Consider the following 20800-nt stretch of genomic DNA (forward strand, 5'->3'; position numbering starts at 1 on the left):
AGTTTTTTTTTTTTTTTTAAAGATCTGAGCCAGTGAGATTTTCCACAGTGATTTAGAGAAAAATCAGAAGTGATTCTCATCTTTTTGTTGTACTGATGTCACGTTTTATCTATGATAATAGGGACGGGAAACATGATCTCACTGTCTCACTGCCCTTTTATCAAACCTGCCTCACTGAGGATCTCACGCACCATGCAGGGAACCATGCAGCATGCGGAGTTTGTGCATGCATGCCATTGGACAGCTGAGACCATGTGACAGGGACCGCCGGGACTGCTGTTTGTATGATTGGGGTTTTAAAAGTATTGGGAAACCCGTTTGTGCGATGCACTGGGAGCCGGTATGAAAGGTTGTGGGTCACACAGAGTGTGGGGGGCGGGGCTCGGCATGGCCACATGTGCCCTGCTGTTCCAGGAGAGCTGCAAAATCATTATGGATCCCAGTATCAGGCTGGTGGACGGTTGCCAGGGAAACGTATGTGGTTCCCTTCCTCCTGCTGTTTACTAAACGTGCTGATTTTAGCGAGAGCTTCATTCTGAGTGATGTGAACCTCGGATGCTGGAAGGACGATTCACCTGGGTCTGCATGCGGAGTTGCGAGCTGCACACCTGCCTGGGTCTGCATGCGGAGGTGCGAGCTACACGCCTGCCCGGGTCTGCATGCGGAGGTGCGAGCTGCATGCCTGCCCGGGTTTGCATGCGGAGCTGCGAGCTGCACGCCTGCCCGGGTCTGCATGCGGAGGTGTGAGCTGCACGCCTGCCCGGGTCTGCATGCGGAGGTGTGAGCTGCATGCCTCCCCGGGTCTGCATGCGGAGGTGCGAGCTGCACGCCTGCCCGGGTCTGCATGCGGAGGTGCGAGCTGCACGCCTGCCCGGGTCTCTCTTTATCTACCTGGATATGCTTTAGTGGAATTTGAATTTAGTGGAACGCTGCCTGATTGTGCACGTTTTATGGTTGTGATATGAGCCAGGCGAGGTGAGGTCAGAGACCCCGTAGTGAAATCCTTACTGGGCTGTTAGCTGAGGGGGGGGCACAGACAGTAGCACATCTTTGGGATTCGCAGCACATCTCTGCTGATTTGTGGTCAGGCGTTCACCACGCCCCCAAGGGTGCTGTGGGGAGTGAGTGACAGGGAGGGGGCTGTGATTATAACCCCTCCCAGCCTGCCACCCACCCCCCCAGCCTGCTCATTGCTCTGCTAGGAGAGCTCTTTTAATTAAGGTCTCTCCGAGGTTTCCTAAACATCACAAGCAGGTGTCACGTGCCCGCCCCCCTCCGCCAGCCCCCACATCATGTTGGTTAGCTGCCCCCCCCCCCCCAGAATCTGATTACCCCCATCTGTGAGCGAGCAAAGGGCGGCTAACCTTTTCACTGTGGTGGTGGGGGGACCCACAATTAACGACCGTGCAGCAGTTATCTCAGCGAGCCTGCTGGGGGTGCTGGGAGTGGGGGCTGCGGGGTGCATATGTGTGATTAGCAGCTGAGCTCGGGGGCCCAACGGCTGGGAGGAGAAGCGGTAACCATCCGGTCAGGCCTGGAATGTGGGCAAAAGGGGAGTCGAACACCAGGAACAGGGGTTAGAGCCTCCAGCATTTTACTCGGAATTCCTGAGATCGATTTTCAGACACAAGGTGCTTATTCATGTTTTTCTGGATGACATTTTTTTTCCACAAGAAGCAATTCAGGTTTATAAAAATCTGTGTCTGTAATCAAAAAATAAAAAATGCCAAAGTCTTGTATTTAGTTTAACTTTATGTTATGGCTGGGTTAGGGTTAGGGTTAGGGTTAGGGTCGTCATTGTTGGGATCAGGGTTTTGCTCATAGAAATGAATTAATGGAGAGTCCCCACAAAGATATAATTACAAACCCGTGAGTCTGTGTCTGTCTGAGGAGGGGTCACTGTCATTTACTGAAGCCTGATCCACATGCTAAGGACCTGCTGGGTTCCTGCCATTAACCCTTAGAGGCAGCCCAGTCAAGGCAGGACCCCACTGCTCAGTAAGGACCTTTAAAGTGCCACTTTCCCCGACACAACCCTAAGTGACACGTTTTATGGTGACAGGTGCAGAAGGAACAGGGTGGCTTCAGGGAGGGGCGGGGGCTTTTTTACCATATGGCCATGGGGGGCTGCGAAGGGCACAGCATAGGGGCTGTAACGTCATGTGCCCTGGGAGTTCGTCCCAGTCAGAGGGCGGCACTCTAGCTGCTCCCCGGGGGCCCGTAAGCAAAGTCTCTGTCCCACTGGTCTCCTCCCCAGTTCCTGATCTGTGTGTTTTCTTACATTTCCAGGGAAAAGTAGCAGAATCTGCCCATTAAAGCTCTATGTTCCAGGAGAAACTTTCCGAGGGCTAAAGGCTTTGTCCTGCGTGCAGACATGTGGAAAGGCGAGGGAGCGAGAGCGTCTCCCGGAGGCCGGTTCCTCAAAGACCCATGATTCCATGATCATCGCATGTGGAGACTTAGACCGTTTCAACACTCAAGAACTGCAGGCAGGACGGCCAACTGAAACTGTTTGCGGAGTTTCTATGCTCAGTGGCAGTGTTAAATTGGTGACATAGGGCAGCTTTTATAGTGTCCCTGCCAAACATTTAGTTAACAGCTAAACCTCATGAAAGATTTAACAACTTTTAAAAGTTTTTTTGACTATTTATCTGAGAGACAGAATGATCAGACATTTATCTCTCTGGGGTAATGCCCCCCCCAAGAGGTGGTGGATCCTCTGATTGCCTCCCAAGTCACCAATCAGGTGGGCAGTACTGCGACCCCAGTAGTGGAGGAGGGGGGGGGGGGTAGAGGGGGCATTACCCCAGAGAAATAAACACACGTTCTTTTGTCTTGCAGGGCAGCCTTACGGCTTAGCCGGATTTACGGTGTGTCATGGCGGCTGTGACACCTCTGGGGGGGGGGGGGGGGGGCATGCTGCAGCCCCCAGCAGCTGTGTGATTGAGGGATTGAGCCTCTGCGCCGCAAGCCGGATCAATAATTCATGAGAGCAAATAGGACAAAACCCACCCACCCGCAACTGCCCCCCTCCGCTTTGTGCAAACGAAGGCAGAAAATAATGGAATGAATGCAAGAAAATAATCTGCCTGCAACATTGAAACATGATATATATGCATGTGTGTGCGTGCGTGTGTTTGTGTGTGTGTGTATGTGTGTGTGTGTGTGTGTGTGTGTGTGCACGTGTGCGTATGTGTGTGCGTGTGTGTGTGTGTGCGTGTGTTTGTGTACGCGTGTATGTGCACTTTTTCAGGCACAGATATATATTGCATAAATAAGTTGATTTTAATTTCATCATTTAAATCAAACTCTTTTTGAGTTTCGGTTTATCTGCGTGGATTGTCTTCATACATTTTTTCTGTAGAAATATTCACCTCTTGGTCATATAAAATCCCAGTACGTAAAGGCGAGATGGTTTAGTAATGTCTGTAATGACAGATCAAAACATACCTCCCTTAGTTTGTAAGACTTTTCACATATTTTTACAATGTCTGACATTGTTTATTGGGTACCGTTGATCACCTTGACTCATATTTTCCCAGCCATAAATTCTGAAATACTTTTCCTCCCATTGATTGTATAGGATAATTAAATGTCTTTGTCTCCTGTACATTTATTGCATATCGTCAAACAAAGAGTGCCGTTTCTTTGCGCCATACAGCCCGTGTTTGTGGTTGCGAGTCACTACTTCTGTTCTCCTGCCAGTGGCATCACCTCGTGTTTGTTTTACTGTCCTAATGAGCTGCTATTATGGAAAGTGAGGCTGTCTGGGGTTATTCAGGGTCTCGCTACAATGGAAACGCTCACCTTGGTCAGCGCCGGCTTCATATTGGCGTAAAAGATATAGGTATTTGTGAAACGCATGCAAGACATTTATTCACATGGTAGTGTTCTTAGTTTGTGAGACTGTTGTCTTGTAGAATATTGATGGTTTTGTAGAACACTGATATGCAAGGGGCACATGGCTAAATCCGCATACGGAATTACCTGCGGCACACAGCCGACATATTTGTATTTCCTGCTGCTTAAATGTTGAAAGGGATACAGAGGAAGGTTGGAGCACTTCTTTCCCGCTCGACGGATAAACAAGGCGTGCTGTTTGTGCAAGCATCCTGCTCGGGGGACACTGCATGAAACGACAAGTGTGTGTAGCTCATTTTCAGCTCACCTGCTGAGCAAAAACTTCGTCAGATCGCAGATTTCCGCGAGCGTCCCTCCCTCTCCTCTCCGTCTGCTGATGGCTGACTGCGTCCTCTTTCCCCGACAGGTGCTTCTCTCTGGCTTGATTGGAGTGGTGTCCTGGAAGAGGCCGCTGTCCCTGGTGGTAAGTGACAAGGCCAGTTTTTGGACGGCCTGCTAATTCACGTATTTATGAACCATGACCGAGTTCAGGCTCCCTCACTGGAAAAAGAGCAAGAGGAGCCCATTGTCCTTCAAAGAACCACTGACACTGTAAATGGGATTCTTTGGAATGCCACTGCACCCTCCCTACGCCCCCCCGCCCCAAAGCCTCCACATGCAGAGCACAGCCCATCGCTGGCCAGTCTAAGCTGTCTGCTTTGCATGTGTTCATGAATAATCCACCTTTCTGAGATGGATGTCATCCTGCTGATCTACAAGAATATCTGAACATTTTACCTGGAGCTCCACCGCTGCTGCAGCTGCGGGCTCCATCCCACCCCCCTCTGTTTTCAGGGGCTTCATCTGGCTACTTCCAGTATCTCCTGCAGTCCGACAGCATGTGGTTAGGTGTCTGAATGGCCCTTTCTGGCTGTGCCCAGCACCAGACTGGGATCCTATCCAGGGGCCCCTTGGCCGGTCTGACTGCAGGCTCACAGCATCCCTGTACTGCTGGTGGCTGATGGGTGGTCGTGTCGGTGTGGGATTAATGACCAGGTGGTCAGTGCTGCCTGATGTGGATTCACACCACCCCACCTTAACCGGCGGTGCCTCGGGGCATCAAGGCGATACTGGCCACTGATCTTCTGTTGCATCACGCACGCACACACAAACACACACAGACACACACGCACACACAGACACACACACAGACACGCACACACAGACACACACAGACACGCACACACAGACACGCACAGACACGCACAGACACACACAGACACGCACACACAGACACACACAGACACACACGCACACACAGACACACACACAGACACGCACACACAGACACACACAGACACACACGCACACACAGACACACACACAGACACGCACACACAGACACACACGCACACACAGACACGCACACACACACACACACACAGACACGCACAGACACACACGCACACACAGACACACACAGACACACACGCACACACAGACACGCACACAGACACACACACACACACACAGAACCGTAGCAGCTGTCACAGCAGGCAGGCCGGAACCGACCCAGTGGCGGCGCTGTGCTGCGGGGCTGCGTGTGAGCCGCTGAGTCAGCTTCAGGCCTCCGGGCCCTCGCAGGATGCCAGCAGGTCCCTGACGCCTCGTGTAGAGCGGACGGCTGCTGCGGGAGGTCAGGACTCGCCGTCCCAGAATGAGGAACGTGCCGCTGTCGGGTCGCTTCTCTCAGAAATCTCGCCGCCGGGGGGGGGTCTCTGGAGTCACAGGTGCCGGTCAGGGTCCTCGTCACTGAGCGCGCTCAGCAGGCTTGCAGTCATGTGATGCTTTGTGCGCCACAAGCCCAGCCCTTTGGTTGTGAATCTTGGGTTTTCAAAGGTATGCTGCACCCCCCCCCCCCCCCACCACCACCACCGCCCAGATCATTCACAACAGCAGCCCTCCCTGTATCAGCATCGCCACCCTGGAGAGAGCCTGTGGTTTTTGGCACAGTGCCAGGCCTGCGTCTGTAAGAACAGAAGCTAATGAATCAGTCCCCCCCCTCCCCACTACTACAGCACCGATGGGGGGGATTGAGTCAGTCAGGCTCCCAGGACTGTAGGAGGGAGATCTGGCATCGATCCAGGTTGGTCTCCTACTCTCCATCTTCTGGAGTTCCTGGGATGGGGGGAATGGTCAGGGAACGCTGTGGCTGATTGGTTAGTCCTGGTCATGGGAGGAGTCAGACAGGAGGGCGTGTCGGGAGCTGCTTACACTGCAGGGTGCAGACAGCAGCGGCATTCAGCTCTGCGTTGTCGGTTGCTGCTTTCTGAGATTGAGAAAAACTGATACAAAATAATATTATTATCGGGGAAAAAAGTTCCTCCTGCATTGGTGACATGCACCATTTCCTGGGGGGGGGTCACTGTCCGGCCTCCTCCCATCAGAGCGATGAAGGCCTCAGAGGGATGATGGGGAGGAGAGACACGAAGACAGGCGACTCGGACTAATGCTTCCCTTCCTTCTTGCTTGACGAGGGTGCTATTGGCGTAATGTGCCTCATTTTTCCGTAAAAAGCTACAATGTTGAATATCTAATGAGCAATTAGGGAGCCGGACGTCCTCGCCGGTTACGCCGGGCGCTGCGGAGCCAGGGAGCCGCTCCGTGTCAGTGAATCATCCCCCCCTCCAGTTTAAATTCTTCCCATGAAATATTTAGTTACCCACTCGGCTCCTAATAGTTTCAATTGATCTCAGTTGACACTCCGCATCATTAAAGCCAGACCCTCGGTGCTGTGAGGTGTGCATCTCCTTGCTGTGTGTCTGATGATGGTCCCAAGGGGCTGAATGTTGTTGTACCTCGTCCAGATTCTCTGCTGTTACAAGAAAAACAAAACTGCGGTAGCAGATGAATTAGCGTCGCTGCTGGCAACCTGTCACCGATGACTGCTCTCCGCTTAGGGTCTCACCTTCCGCTAAGGGTCTCCCCTTCTGCTTAGGGTCTCACCTTCCGCTTAGGGTCTCACCTTCCGCTAAGGGTCTCCCCTTCTGCTTAGGGTCTCCCCTTCCGCTTAGGGTCTCCCCTTCCGCTTAGGGTCTCACGTTCCGCTTAGGATCTCCCCTTCGGCTTAGGGTCTCCCCTTCCGCTTAGGGTCTCACCTTCCGCTTAGGGTCTCCCCTTCTGCTTAGGGTCTCACCTTCCGCTTAGGGTCTCCCCTTCCGCTTAGGATCTCCCCTTCGGCTTAGGGTCTCACCTTCCGCTTAGGGTCTCCCCTTCCGCTTAGGGTCTCACCTTCCGCTTAGGGTCTCACGTTCCACTTAGGGTCTCCCCTTCCACGCTGACCTCATCTGACATTCACTACACCGCTTGGGTGTGCTAATCAGGGTCGCTGAACACCAGCCAGACACAGGAGCCTCTCTCCATAGTCTCACGATCATCAGTTCTGCCCAGATCTTGAGGTTTTCCGCTCACCGCCGGCACACTTCTCAAGGCTGTGGCCCCCAGCTCTTCAGATTGTCAAGTTTTCTGAGCGACTTGTGCCTGGGGGGGGTTTTAAAGAAGGCCGGCGCTGTGTTTACCATCTGCAGCTGCTGGCATGCGTTAACCTTTGCATAAACAAAGCACAAGCCCTGGAGGGCCTGGCAGGGAGAGGCATCTCGCGGGGAGGCTGCTGCTTCTGTCAGATGCCCCCGTATTGATTCAGACCCCCCTCCAAACCACACGCACACACACACGCACACACACGCACACACACACGCACACACACACGCACGCACACACACACCCTCAGGGGTCTGGGGAGCAGCGTGCTCTCTAAGCCCCAAGGAATTCCCCCCCCCGCCGTCTCCCCACATCTCCCTAGCAACAGCCGTAAACACTTTCCTAATATTTATCCCATTAAGTATGGATGGTACCCAGTATTGGGAGAGTATTACCATATCTGCAAGCAAAATGTATCACATTGAAACGGAAACCATGACCTCTGCACATAGAACTCCGCAGGGTCTGGGCACATAGACTGGCCAGGGGTGCTGTATGGGGGGGGGGGGGCTAGGTGACAGGGCCCCTAAAAAATGTGGTATATAATTCGATTGCTTTGGGTTGGGGGCCCAAAATCTCTGGCGACACCCCTGTCGCTGACATGAGCTGAGGGGTGGGACTATGTTGATTCACTCTGCCGGTACCGGGTCCGTTGGAGTGCTGTCCTCACGCTGTGCCTTATGGGTAGCTGAGCGTTTTCCGTTACGATGAGCACCGCGGCATCTTCACAGCAGTCAGCACAGCATCTCGTAACTCTATTCCCAAACCTGCACCCATCCCAGCTCAGGATGCTAACGGGGGTGGGGGGAGCAACAGCTCTGGACCGCCGGCTATGAGAGAACTTGTGATATTGGCAATCTTCCTGAAAGGCTTTGGTGCTCCCATGACACCATGGACCTCGGGACGGTAGTGATGGGCCCCCTTGGCTTACGCTCCTGCCCGGGAATGCCACCATGATTCAGAGCAAGGATTCCTGGCATCATACGAAGACGCCTGCAGCTGTGTCCAATTACAGCGGCACTGTGTGCTTCTTTGGAGCCCATGTACGGTGCCTTTCCGAGCCAGAAGAGCTGCGATGGTGCTCCGGGGAGATGCTCCAGGATGAAGCCGATCTCTGCTGTGCTCCATTCCCAAACATCTATGCTGGTCTCAGAGCAGCTCCTTTTAGGAGAAGGAGTCCAGTGTTACTCCGTGCAGGTGGCGACCGTCACAAGTGGCCTCGGCAGCGAAGAGGCTTCCCCCTGCTGGCCTCCATCTGTCAGGTTTTCCTCAATAAACAGGGGAGATGTTATGGTTTTGCTGGAAATGTGGAGGATGACAAACAAACATCTTGACCACAAGCTGAGACATTCCGGCTTCAAGGCTTGCTGTGGCGTTCCTGTGTCAGCGTGAGGCGTGAGCGGGGGGTGGCCTGAGGTGGGGGAGGGGCTTCTGTCTGACTCAGGAGCAGTGCTCACTCCGGTGCTGTCGCTTAAACATGGAGAGTCAGTCCTCATACCCAGTCAGGAGTGGCACACTCTCCTGTAGACTCCCAAACCCTCATTATGTCTTACACCTCACCTGAGGTCCTAACCAGTCCTCCCCCCCAGGAGAGCCCCACCCCCTTAGGAAAGCCAAGGTGCCAGAATTAATCAGCTGATTTCTTGCAGAGTTTGCTAATTGATAGATGCAGCTGTTAGTTCTGTCAGTAGCTGCTCCGCAGGGCGACATTCTCCCAGGTTGGTTTTGTTCCCTCGGGTAGTAAAACAGATAATTAGCTGAAAAAAGGTGAAAACTTGTGTTTTTTTTAAAGAACAGGGCTAATTAGGCTGCTCTGATGTTCTGATGTGGCTGAGCTCATGTCATAGGTGTACGTGAGCCGTCGCCCCAGCCACTGCCAGCGTGGGGGGCCCCAGGCACTGTGGGCCGGGGGGCACCGCACAGCCGTTCTTCCCCTCGGCCTGGCACTGTGTATTCCGGCAACACGCTCCCATGTTACGGATTTCCTTGACAGACGCCGTCACAGGGGGGTTCCGTATGGAGCCTTTTACTTCCCAGTGCCTCTGTTTGCTGGGTATTCCTGCGTTAGCAGCTAAGCCTGTCTGAGGACACGATGGAGGATGTGCTCTCTCACCCCTGCTGTTTCCTGTTTTTCAGTCTGGCTCCCAGCTCTCTGCCACGTGCACTCTCACTCTCTCTCTCTCTCTTTCTCTCTCTCTCTCTCTCTCTCTCTCTCTCTCACTCTCTCTCTCCATCTCTTTCCCTCTCTATCTCTCTCTGTCTCACCATATCGTTCTCTCTCTATCTCTTCCTATTTCTCTCTCTGTCCCACAGTCTCTCTCTCTTTATCTCCATTAACGTTTTGGACATGTTTAAGACCCTGGTGGAGTCACGTGTTCGTGTGGACTTCAGGTGACGGACAATTTGGCTGTTTTTCGGGAAAAATGGGTTTTCGACGAGGGACCTGTGATATTTTCTGCTGATGGCGCTTTGGTTTTTGCCTGGTGATTCGCGCTGAGTTACTGTTCGGGCTGCGATTAGGATTGTTTGTACACTGTTTAATAAAGGTGGTTAAAAGTCAAAAAAGTCTATCTATCTCTCTCTGTCCTACCATCTCTCTCTCTCTCTCTCTCTCTCTCTGTCCCACCATCTTGTTCTCTCTCTATCTCTCTCTGTATCTCACCCTATCTCTCTCTCTGTCCCACCGTCTCTCTCTCTCTTTATCTCGTCCTGTCACTCTCTCTCTCTATGTCCTTCTCTCTGTCCCACCATCTCGTTCTCTGTCTATCTTTCTCTATCTCACTCTACCTCTCTCTGTCCCACTGTCTCTCTCTCTCGCTGTCACCCTCTCTCTCTATCTGTCTCTCCCCGTCTCTCTCCCTGTCTCTCTTTCCCCTTTTCTCTCTCTCTATCTCTCCATCTCTCTCTCTCTCTCTCTCTCTCTCTCTCTCTCTTTCTGGGAGGGCTTGAAGTGACTCAGTAACTTAAAATCGCCTGCACAGAAGAATACCTGCGTAAGTGTAAGTGACCCACGATGGACCTGACTCCCACCCTGCCTTCTGCCCCTCCGTCCAGGCTTTTGGTCAGGATCGCTGGGATTATTATGGGATAGGGTGGAAGGGGCGGCTGCAGCTGTCTGGGTGCTCGACTGTCTCTGATACACACTTGAACCTCCTTGCAGTTTAACTTGATGCGATGCCCACAGCTCACTGCCGCCCCCCCCCGCCCCCCCCCCCCCCCCCCCGGGAGCCCTACTTATCGTGAGCCACATCTCTGCAGGGCGTCGCCTCTGTATGTAATCGCCCGGCCTCGTCAGTGATGAAGATCTTCAGTTTCAGAGAGGGGCCACATTTCCACCTGACTCTTATTCCATGTCGCTGGACAGGCAGATGGGAATCGGGTCGCACTCTCCCTGCTCCCCCCAGTACATTGAAGACGTATTCCAGGAGTGCTATGGCCCCCTGTCTTCTCTGAAAGCACTGAAGGGTGATTAAGCGGCAGACCCGGCACGGGGGGGGTAACGCAGTGCTGCCAGGGCCATGAGCTTCATTACCTCCCCTGCTGTCTGAAGAGGGACGATCGGCTCATAACTCAGCACGCGTCTTGCTGCCGCGGCCTTGCGCTCCGGCGCTCGGCGAATCGCTCTGTACGCTGACAGCGTATCTCGTGCAGGGTGGGGGGGGGGGGGGCATGTTTCATCAAGGACGTGAAAAGAGGTTGAGGCCCACGCTCTGTGGAAGCAGGTCTTCGTTCGTGTTTGGGGGTGTTTACTGAAATGAGGATGGGACTGTCTGTGGCAGAGAGAGGAAGGGAAACCTCTGGTGGTGGACAGGCGACCTGACGTAGCGTCACGCCCAGATGGATGGGGATGTAGTCAGACTTAAGCCTGGTTTTGCTTTGGAGGAAATGGTGGAGGTACAGAAGCATCACTGCAGAGGGCAGAGGGACCTGATGCACATCCATTGTGTCTTTGTGAACCGGGTTAGAGGATCATTAAACCCTCTCACCCGCTGCTGTGACAGCAAAACAGCGCCCCCTACAGGCGGCTGCTTGTCATTTCTGCTCGTGGTGGTAATGGCACCTAGCACATACAACTGGGCTGGTCCCCTAAGGCAGCGCTGTGCAGCCCCTCCGCTGGATATCAGGATACCGCTCATTTCCCCGGCAGGCAGAATGGCGGACGCTCCGGCACACGCCCCGGGGCTCGGCATCCACGGGCAGAGAGAGCCCCACTCCCCCCTCCCAGCATTCCCTTGATTAAGTGGGTGTTCTTTATTGAAGATGAGATTGCCCCCCTCCTCCCTTTCCTCCCCCCACCCTTTGGCAAACAGCCCGGCGATAAGACATCCTAGAAGAATGGACGAGAAATTAAATGTAACAGGAGCCTGAGTTCAGGGACGAGCGCAGGACTGGCTCGGGCGCCAAAAGTCAGCGTCCAGTAAATAATCCGGGACAGGCACTCAGATTACGGTGGGGGCCCGTCCCTCTCCGTCGGGATGGCTTGTGGAAAATGACTGTGGTTCAGACACTCCGCTGGGCTTAGCGTGTCGCATGCTGGTGTTCCTTTGCGCCCGTGTGACAGAGTTATGGCTGCAGTCTCACCGCAGTCCAGCCTGAGCACGACTGATTAGGTGAGCTGAAGGATGTGGGGCCAGGCTGGTAGAGCAGGGAGGTGCCGACGCTTTGGATTACAGCCCGACCATTAGAATGACAAAATCACTGTGGAAGAAGAGAGGAGCAGGCTGACAGGAACGGCCAGAAGGGTGGGCGGACAGCTGGACCCGAGATCTTACCGTCATGGCCTCCCTACAGGATGTTGATCACATGACTGACTGATCAGATACAAATTAAGGACAGAATAATACAGACATAACAGGGTTTCATTTTATACAATAGTGTGCCCTGTGATGGGTTTGCACCCCGCCCACGGGACACGTGGGATGTGTGGGACACGTGGGATGTGTGGGACATGTGGGACGCGTGCGTTGTGTGGGATGCACGGGACACGTGGGATGTGTGGGACACGTGGGATGTGTGGAACATGTGGGACCCTTGCGTTGTGTGGGATGCACGGGACACGTGGGACGTGTGGGATATGTGGGACATGTGGGACGTGCCCCTGTACCTACGACATGGCTCAGAGGATCAATGAGGAGTAGGCTGTGTGCAGAAACTGCCGTCTTGTTACTGACTGTTTTCACCGATGGCTGCCCCTAAGGGTCTCTCCCCGGAGTCTGTTTTTGCTCCATACTTGGCCTCAACAGGAGAACAAACATTCCAGTTTAAAGGCTGTTTAGCTGTTTGTCCAGTTTAGACACAGTTTTAAGTCATAGTTAAGCCATTGGAAAGCTGAGTGGCATCGTGGGATACAATAGTATTCATTATGACATTAGTACTTATGTTCTTTTCTTAAAAAGGACATTGCTGCCTTGGAAAGGGTTCATCGTAGGGCTACAAGACTAATTCCTGGTCTTAGAGGAATGTCATATGAGGAGAGGTTAGCTGAGCTGAATCTGTTTCGCCTTGAGCGAAGGAGACTAAAGGGGGACATGATCCAGGTATATAAGATTCTAACAGGTCTGGATGCTGTTCAGCCAAATGGCTATTTCAGTATTAGTTTAAATACTAGAGCTCATGGCCATAAGTGTAAATTAGCGGGAGAACATTTTAAAATGGATTTGAGAAAACACTTCTTTACACAGCGTGTAGTTAGAGTATGGAATAGTCTTCCTGTTAGTGTAGCGCAAGCTAAAACCCTGGGTTCCTTTAAATCAGAGCTAGATAAGATTTTAACAACTCTAAGCTATTAGCTAAATTCTCCCCAAACGAGCTTGATGGGCCGAATGGCCTCCTCTCGTTTGTAAACTTCTTATGTTATTATAGTATCATCCACATTTAGTCTCTAGACTTCATAGTGATAGACGCCGTCGTTGGGCCTCGTTTTAAAAAAACACACTACAGATTAAAGCTACTATTTATTACCCATGAAACATCGCTAAACGTGATTCTCCTAAGTACAGAGATCGCAGATTCTGTTCTTTTCCCAGATCAACCAAATCAAAGCTCAAATGCTTGATGTTGCTATATTTGTGATGGAATCAGTGTGAAAACGTTTTTTATTTCTTTTATATTGTGAAATAGATGACAGAACAGGTTTTTAATAATGAAGTACAATAAAACTCAGATAACAGTCTGGGCAATTTAACCAAGAATCAATGAAAGAATCATGAAAACACCGACATTTAGAGGTAAGTTCCATCTGGACATTTATACTGAGCGTTTGTCCTTCTTCTTCCTATAGGAAGTATTTAATTTCCTGGTTTTTCTGCAGTTATCGGGATTTAGGTCTCTTTGTGCCTGCGCTCCCCAAGCCTGATCTGGGCAGGTCGCTGTGTGCAGCTTTAAATCTCCAACAGCCTTGAATAGATGAATGGATCCGGCTAAATCGCTTTTTACAGCTACGAGTAAAAAAGAGAACGTTCTGGTAGATCTGCGGAGGGCGTCGCCTGCCGGGCCCAGAGCTGACAGCCGCTGCTTTGTTGCCTTAAAGGGTCAGATGGTTTAGTCACATGACACCTTCGAGCCTGAGAAAAGGGGGGCCTATTTCCTGTCTCCCTCCCCTATTCTGCCTTTATTTGTCTATCACTCGTAAAACAGAATTAGGTTCATAAAAGAGATCAAGCAATGGGAAGTAAACGTTGTCCGTACCGAAGGTAGTTAGTTTACAGCGCTTTGTTTCCTCTCGCTAGTGCAGCCTGACCTCTGGCGTGACCTTGAAGGATCTATGCGGTCCCAAAGGACGCGCCCTTCCTCTCCCCGCCAGCTCGCTGACACACGCCAGAGCACAGGGGCACAAGGACCCCTATTACTGCAGGTACCCCAGCAGTGGGGGGAGGGGGACAGGAGTCCCAGAAGGGGGGGGGGGGCGGAGCTGATTGTGTGGCCCCCGACTTCTCAGATTCAGATAAAAACACACAATAAGTAACCGAACAATGAAAATGATGCTAATCGCCTCACAGAGGCTTAAAAATGAGGCGGACGAACTGGCCGTAGACATTACAGTCGCTGTCCTGCTGTTTATACCGACCACACAGGTTTGGATGACTGGTCTGGTTCCTTTCTAATGGGTCACGACACCAGCAGCCGTGCGTGTGCTTGCGTTAGTCCCACGTGACGTGTTTACCCAGAATCCCACTTCCGCCTCCTTCAGTGTATTTTGGCCTCTGCGGTGTCAGCTGACTGCTTACCTCCTGAGGGAGCCTTCCAGTGTGTCCCGTTGAGGGTTTGCTAATGGTTCCATTTGGGCTTTCTTGTAGTGTTTTGTTTTACAGATGGAATCCTCAAAAAAAGAGGGGGGGGGGGCGCATTTTCATCTCGCGGTCAGACATAGTTGCAGCAGACTGGCTCTGCTGATGTCTTTGGTCTCTAGCACTAACCGTTTCACTGGATTTCACTGGAAAAAAAACAAGATGTGGTGATATTTTTGGTTAGGAGGTTAGGAGGTGCTGCATGTAGGTGACCCCACAACCTACCCCCTCTGGGTCAGTGGTTTCCCCGCCTGGGCGTACACTCCGCCTGTTCTATAGTCCGACTTCAGCCATTATAAAAAAAATCAAGACCATAGTCATCTTTTCAGCCCTTTTCCCTGCCTATAAAGACAACTGGGCAATGAAATTATGTGTTTAGGATGAAGGATAAACGATCTAGACATGTTTGGGTCCTTCCTCCAGCGTATGACAGAGAGAGTTTACTGTCTCAGCAGTGTTTTTGTGGTTCTGTATGCTGCTCTCAGAGCTCTCCACCAGTAATTAATTTGCCTGTTTCCAAATCGCTGCAGATATTCCGTGTTGCACGGCTGCAGCGTACACTCACGCATCTCATTCTGCTCTTTTCATTGAGAGGTGAGATTAAGGCATTGGGAGACGGCTACAGTGACAGGATTCCAGGCTGTTTCACAGAGATGCCTCTGTGTTTGGTGATAAAATCACTGAACGTCCTCCTTTGCCTGACCTGCGGGGCTTTGCATGTTCATTCATTAAGTTCGCGTTTGACCAGAGTGGCAGAGTGACTCTGTAACTGGCGTTTAGGTCGCGTTTGGTTCATGTTCCCCGGTTGCGTTTCCTCTCTGTCTGATGGGCTCCATGATGCCCGAGTCTTGGGCTTTTTACCTCCAAGAAATTCAGTCTTTGTTCTGCAGAAGAGACTCACAGCCGGGTCTGGGAAAGGCTTTGGTTTGAGCTGTGACTCGAGCCCCCCATGGCCAAGCTCGCCACCAGCAATGGCTACATTCACAGCTGTGGGAGTGTGGCTCAGAACGCGAGACCCCCCCCCCCCCCCGCCCCCACCCTGAGTTCTTATCCTGCCTTTGGAGAATGAGACCTGACCGACAGAATGAGATGCTTATGAGCCTTGAAGCAAAGCTACTTCCTCTAAAGGGCAGCAGGGTGAGAGTGTCCTGAAGTGTCACTGTGTAATTAGGACACTGCTGTTTGGTCACCAGCCTGGAACCCGTCACCTTCTGCCGACCCCACAGTGGGCTCCACAGGAAGTGATGTAATGAAGGCGGAAACAAATCTGCTTCAGAGATTTATGTAGCATAGAATTCCTAACAGGGATAATAAAATGACTAAAGGTCATCATTCAAACAAGCATGGGGATGTAAGGCTGGAGTATAAAGCCAGGAATATGGAAATCTGTCCAAAAAAATGTGGCCGATTTGCCAAAAGCCCCACGAGACATAATCCTATGCATGGCGTGAAACATCCCACACCTGAGTCGAGCTTCTGGCCAAAGGAAATCCATTTTTTGTTGCTGCCAGCTCCTGATTCTGCTCTTACCCTTGAGACGAAACTTGTTATTGATTGTTTTGACACCAGAATATGGCATCATAGGCCTGAAAAAGTGTGAGTGCGGGGAGGGGTTGTCAAAAAAGGAGCTCGTTTCTGAGGAGGGGCTGCGCGGTTTGGTGTGATCGAGCGCTGGATGTTGATGGGCTAATGTGGGAGTATAACGGGAGTATAACGGGAGTATATTGGGAGTATGAAATTAGAGGCAGTGCTTCACAGCTTGCTATAGATCGGGGGATCATCCCCCTGTCTGTTTTTCAGCTGCTGGCTGGAGAACAACCCGCCACAGCACTGCATGCTCCAGAGCCCTGTCACATAGTGGGGGGGGGGGGGGGGGGGTAGTTAGATCTTTTTGCAGGATGAAGTATGGAGGATCCTCCCAGCTCAGATAAGGTTTACACGTTATTTCCCCCCAGGCTGATGCCTGTGTATCCGTATTAATTAGAATGTGAATTATATTTCCGTCCGATGGCTGATTAGGGGCTTTCTGATTGTCTGTGGGCTGGTCTCTTCCTCACAGGCTGTGATACTGACTTCCAGTTAAAGCGCAGTGGCGCTTAATCATGTCGCTTTCATATTAGGGCGAAAAACACAATGCAGTGTGTGCTGATAGTATTTCACTAGGCCGAGGGGGTGGGGGCGTGGCCTCAGAGGCATGCATATATATCAGGTGTGAGTTGGTGACCTGTTGGTGAAATGTTTTCAGTACCTGAATGGCTTAGGGATTAGTGCCACAGCCTCTGGGGTTAGGGGTTCGAATCCTTCATCCAGCTCCAGGCATGTTCTCCCTACATTTGGATGTATTGTCTCCTGAAGTTCAGGAACATGTACTTAGGTGAGTTGTGTCTCTAAAACACCTGTCGCATGCCCTGCGACAGACCGGTAGGGTGCCTGTTGTTCCTGAGAGCGGCTCCCCGCTTCCAGCCAAGGCGAGCAGCTGGGAGACGGAGACGTATAATATGTGAATATTTCTGCTCTTCTTAGCGTCGCTTCATTTATTTTTGTAAGTGGGCGAATGTTTCTGACTGCATGCAAATGGGCGAGGGTTGTGATGGCGAGCAACACGCTGGCCCACGGGGAGTCCATCTGCTCTGTTCCTGGGCGTCCCTCTTGTTTATACAGACACTTATATGCCGCAAGTGCTGGGGGGTGAGGGGAGTGTCCCAGTGCAAACTGTGACGCCATCTCCAGAACCGGCCTCGCGCTGGGGTGGAGGGGTTAGGGTTCCGGGATATTATTGCAATACCCAGAGTAGGAGTGTTGCAACAGCGCCCCCTGGCTGTATAATCCTGTTTGTAACCCTGCCGGCCCCCCTGATTTCACCATGGCTGCAGGCTGTCTGTCCCCATCTGCCTCATCCTCCCCCACTCTCCTCTCCCTGAGCCCCCCCCCCCCCCCCCCCCAGGACGTCCCTCAGTTATATATTATTACCCTATATAACTCATTATGGTCTTCTCAATGAGGCCACTCACATCCCAGTGTCATTCAGAGTTGACAGTAGGCCCAACCTCTAGATCCTCCATGGACCTCCGACAAGACTAATGCAGAAATGGCATCTCCGGGTTGGGGGGGGGGGCTTCTGTCTCCCTCTCCCCGTTTTTCTCGATTCCAGCTGCCTTCTGCTGTTTTTGGTCTTCAGTCATCCAGCTGTCCGTGGTCTTTCCTCCGTCTCCCCTCTGCCCGCCCTGCGAACGTGGCGCGGTCCTACGTACGACCCAGCAGAGTGAACTCTGTGCTGCTGTTTGTTTGGAACATTTCAGAATCGACAGCTGAGTGGACGGTGTAGCTTATATAAATATTTCTAGGGATGTCGTAAGACATGCTTCTTTTGGGTCAGTGGACTGATCCGTGTGACATGTGAGAGGGACGATGGGTTAGGGAGTTTTTTGGGGGGGCTGAAACAAGGAGCAGAGACAAACGTTTCACCTTTTGTAGGGGGGAGGGACGTAGGAATGCAGGGACAGAGCGCGGACGTTGTGTTTGGAGAGGACTGACTCGGACGAGGGAGTGAAAGCAGGTTTCGTTTTGTTAGTAAGCCGGTCAAACATGAGCGAAGGGCCATCAGCAGCCTTCTCTCTGCTCCGAGACGTCTACACCTCCCTGCTCACACATGGGTAGATAAGAGTCTGTGTACCTCTAGGTTTTCAATTACCTCACCTGTAATCTCAGCTCTTATGTTTACTGTCTGCCTCGTCTCTGAATGAGGGACCTGCAGAGGGGTGCTGGGTCACGACTGGCTGGACGATCTGTGTGGGACATGGGATGCCTTCCGCCTGAGAAGGGAGGCTCTCGGCCATGGAGGAGCGGGAGCCTCGGAAGCGGGATTGAACGCCATCCTGGTGCTTCAGGATCCCGTCGGAGTTAATCTGGCAGGGACTCCTTTCTGGCTCCCCAACCTGACCCCAGCGGCTCACCGACCCCTCGACCAGCTCAGCCCATGTCATGACCCTTCACTGCTGGAAAATGCCCAAGGTCTGTAGGGACCCCCAGCAGTCATTAGCAGCTTTCGGGGGGTTCAGGGGGGAACGTGTGGTCCCATGTCGTTTCACCCCCACAAGATGTGCAAATTGCTTCCTTTGGGCTGTTTGACGTTGGACCAGATTCTCTGAACCTGTGCCGGTATTCCTGCTGTGCTGGGGGGGGCACAGAGCTGGCCTTTTGGGTCTGCAACACGATCCACCTTCCAGTGGGCACCGAGGCCAGTGCCGGCGGGGGAAGGGTTAATTATTGTGTTGGTATATTGAGACCAGCTGCTGTTGGTGTGGCGCCCCCCCCCATGCTGACTGCACATCCCTGACCACCCCACCAGGACCCCACCCATGTTGGGGGGCAGAGAGCAGGGAGCGGCAAGGTTGTGTACACAAGTCATACAGGGAGGTGCAGGGTTTTTAGGACTTGGGAGTGTAACCTGAAAGATTCGGGAGACAGAAATGCACCTTAAGGCAGAGATGGCCAGTCGAGCAGCTTTCGCTGCGCGGAGCGACGTTTTCACAGCCCCAGACGTGTGTGTGTGTGTGTGTGTGTGTGTGTGTGTGTGTGTGTGTGAACCCAGAGGACCTGTGACTCAGGCCGCTAAACCTGAGCTGCTCTGAAATGAATGAAGACTCGTCACAGAGGACTTTCATTAATTCTGTATTCTGGGCTGCAGCAGTCAGGTTTGTGCTTTTCTCCTTTTCCTTAGTGTGTAACCGCACAGAACAACCGCCTTTATATCTCAAAGTTAACAGGGATTTAGTCTTTACTCACAAGCCAGGTCTGTGAGTAAGGCAGGCTGTCTCTGTCTGTTTAGTTCATCATTTATCTCTTTAACTGTGTCCGTACTGTGCTGTCGGTCAAGCGTAGCACAGCACAGGAACATCGATGAGCTGCCCGAAGAACCACGTTTCGACCAGGCCGCTATCTCACAGGACGGCAACCTGACCCGGTCGCGATTGCGATGCCCCCTCTTCTTCCACGCGAGGTCTGCAGGGCCCTCGTACCACCCTGAGGCAGACGCCATTTGCACTGTTTACATTCCATTCATCTGTTTTGCGTCCTGCGTTAGCAGCCGATGCAAAGCCGTGGCCCCCACTGCTGCCGGCTCTGTAATTAGCTGATAGCATAATGGTCTGTCATGTTGTAATTAGTGTGCTATATTCGGCGAGGTGTGGGATTCCTGTCTCCAGCCAGGTGTCTGCCTGGTTACCGCCGGCATCTTGGGGTCGACGCTATGGACCGGAGCAGCAGTCCATAAAGCAGATGTTTGTTTTTGTCCATCTTTATTGGGCTCTTTAAAATCGCTGGTTTCATTGGTGCGGAAGAATTGCGACGTGATGAAGCCACAGGATGCTGCCAGGCTGCTTTCAGTCGTATTTTTTGTCTGCCGCCGGTTTTATGGTGTTGTTTTCTTACAGCTCTCTTATCTGTCGCCTTTATTGGCGGCGAACACGCTGTATATCTGCCCCAGGCTGCTTGTACTGCACTGGCATTCCGGGCACGCTGGGAAGGCGGCGCGGGGTCCGCATGGACCCCGTTTGTCCCGGTGAATTCATGTGTTACGTCGCAAATGGGATTTTGCCGCAGTGACTGCGGCTCGATGCCTTGTTGTTTCAGAGATTTCAATTAAGTTTATCTCTCCCTTTCAACAAGCCAGGCTGTTCCATCTGGGTTTTTTTTTACAAGCCTCACTCCTGTCTTATTGTTTGCTTGCTCTGAAGATACGATTAGTGGGCTTTATGCCGCTAAAGCGGGGACACAGCAGTAACTGTAAGAAGCCTGGATCATACTGGAATTTATATAAAATGTAGGTAGAAGATGCACCTATTATTGGGAATAATTACTTAACCAGATGTTATTCAGATCCTAAGGGTTTTGCGAGTTAGTCGTCTTTGAGCCTTTTACGTAGGTTCCCATGTTTGGTAACATTTTACATTCAGTGCACCTTCATAATACATTCATAGAACATTCATAAGCAGCATGCAAGTCGTTGTCAACACTTTAACATCCTAACAATACAACAATACAAAGAACAATACAAATATGTTTATTTGTTATTAATGTATATTACAGCTGTTATGGGATATTATGATGTTGAGGTATCCATGCATGATGTTTAT

The 20800-nt window shown here is 51.9% G+C and overlaps 1 protein-coding gene across 1 annotated transcript in view; it reads left to right on the top strand.

Moving 5' to 3' along the window:
- Positions 1 to 20800, top strand: part of fam189a1 (family with sequence similarity 189 member A1) — a 92170-nt gene that overhangs the window by 38211 nt on the left and 33159 nt on the right. The window contains exon 2 of the mRNA XM_048969526.1: positions 4268 to 4324. Coding sequence (XP_048825483.1) covers positions 4268 to 4324 — 57 coding nt within the window. The remainder of the gene's footprint in view (positions 1 to 4267; positions 4325 to 20800) is intronic.

The sequence above is a fragment of the Brienomyrus brachyistius genome, chromosome 11 (genome assembly GCF_023856365.1).
Source record: "Brienomyrus brachyistius isolate T26 chromosome 11, BBRACH_0.4, whole genome shotgun sequence".
Lineage (NCBI taxonomy): Eukaryota > Metazoa > Chordata > Actinopteri > Osteoglossiformes > Mormyridae > Brienomyrus > Brienomyrus brachyistius.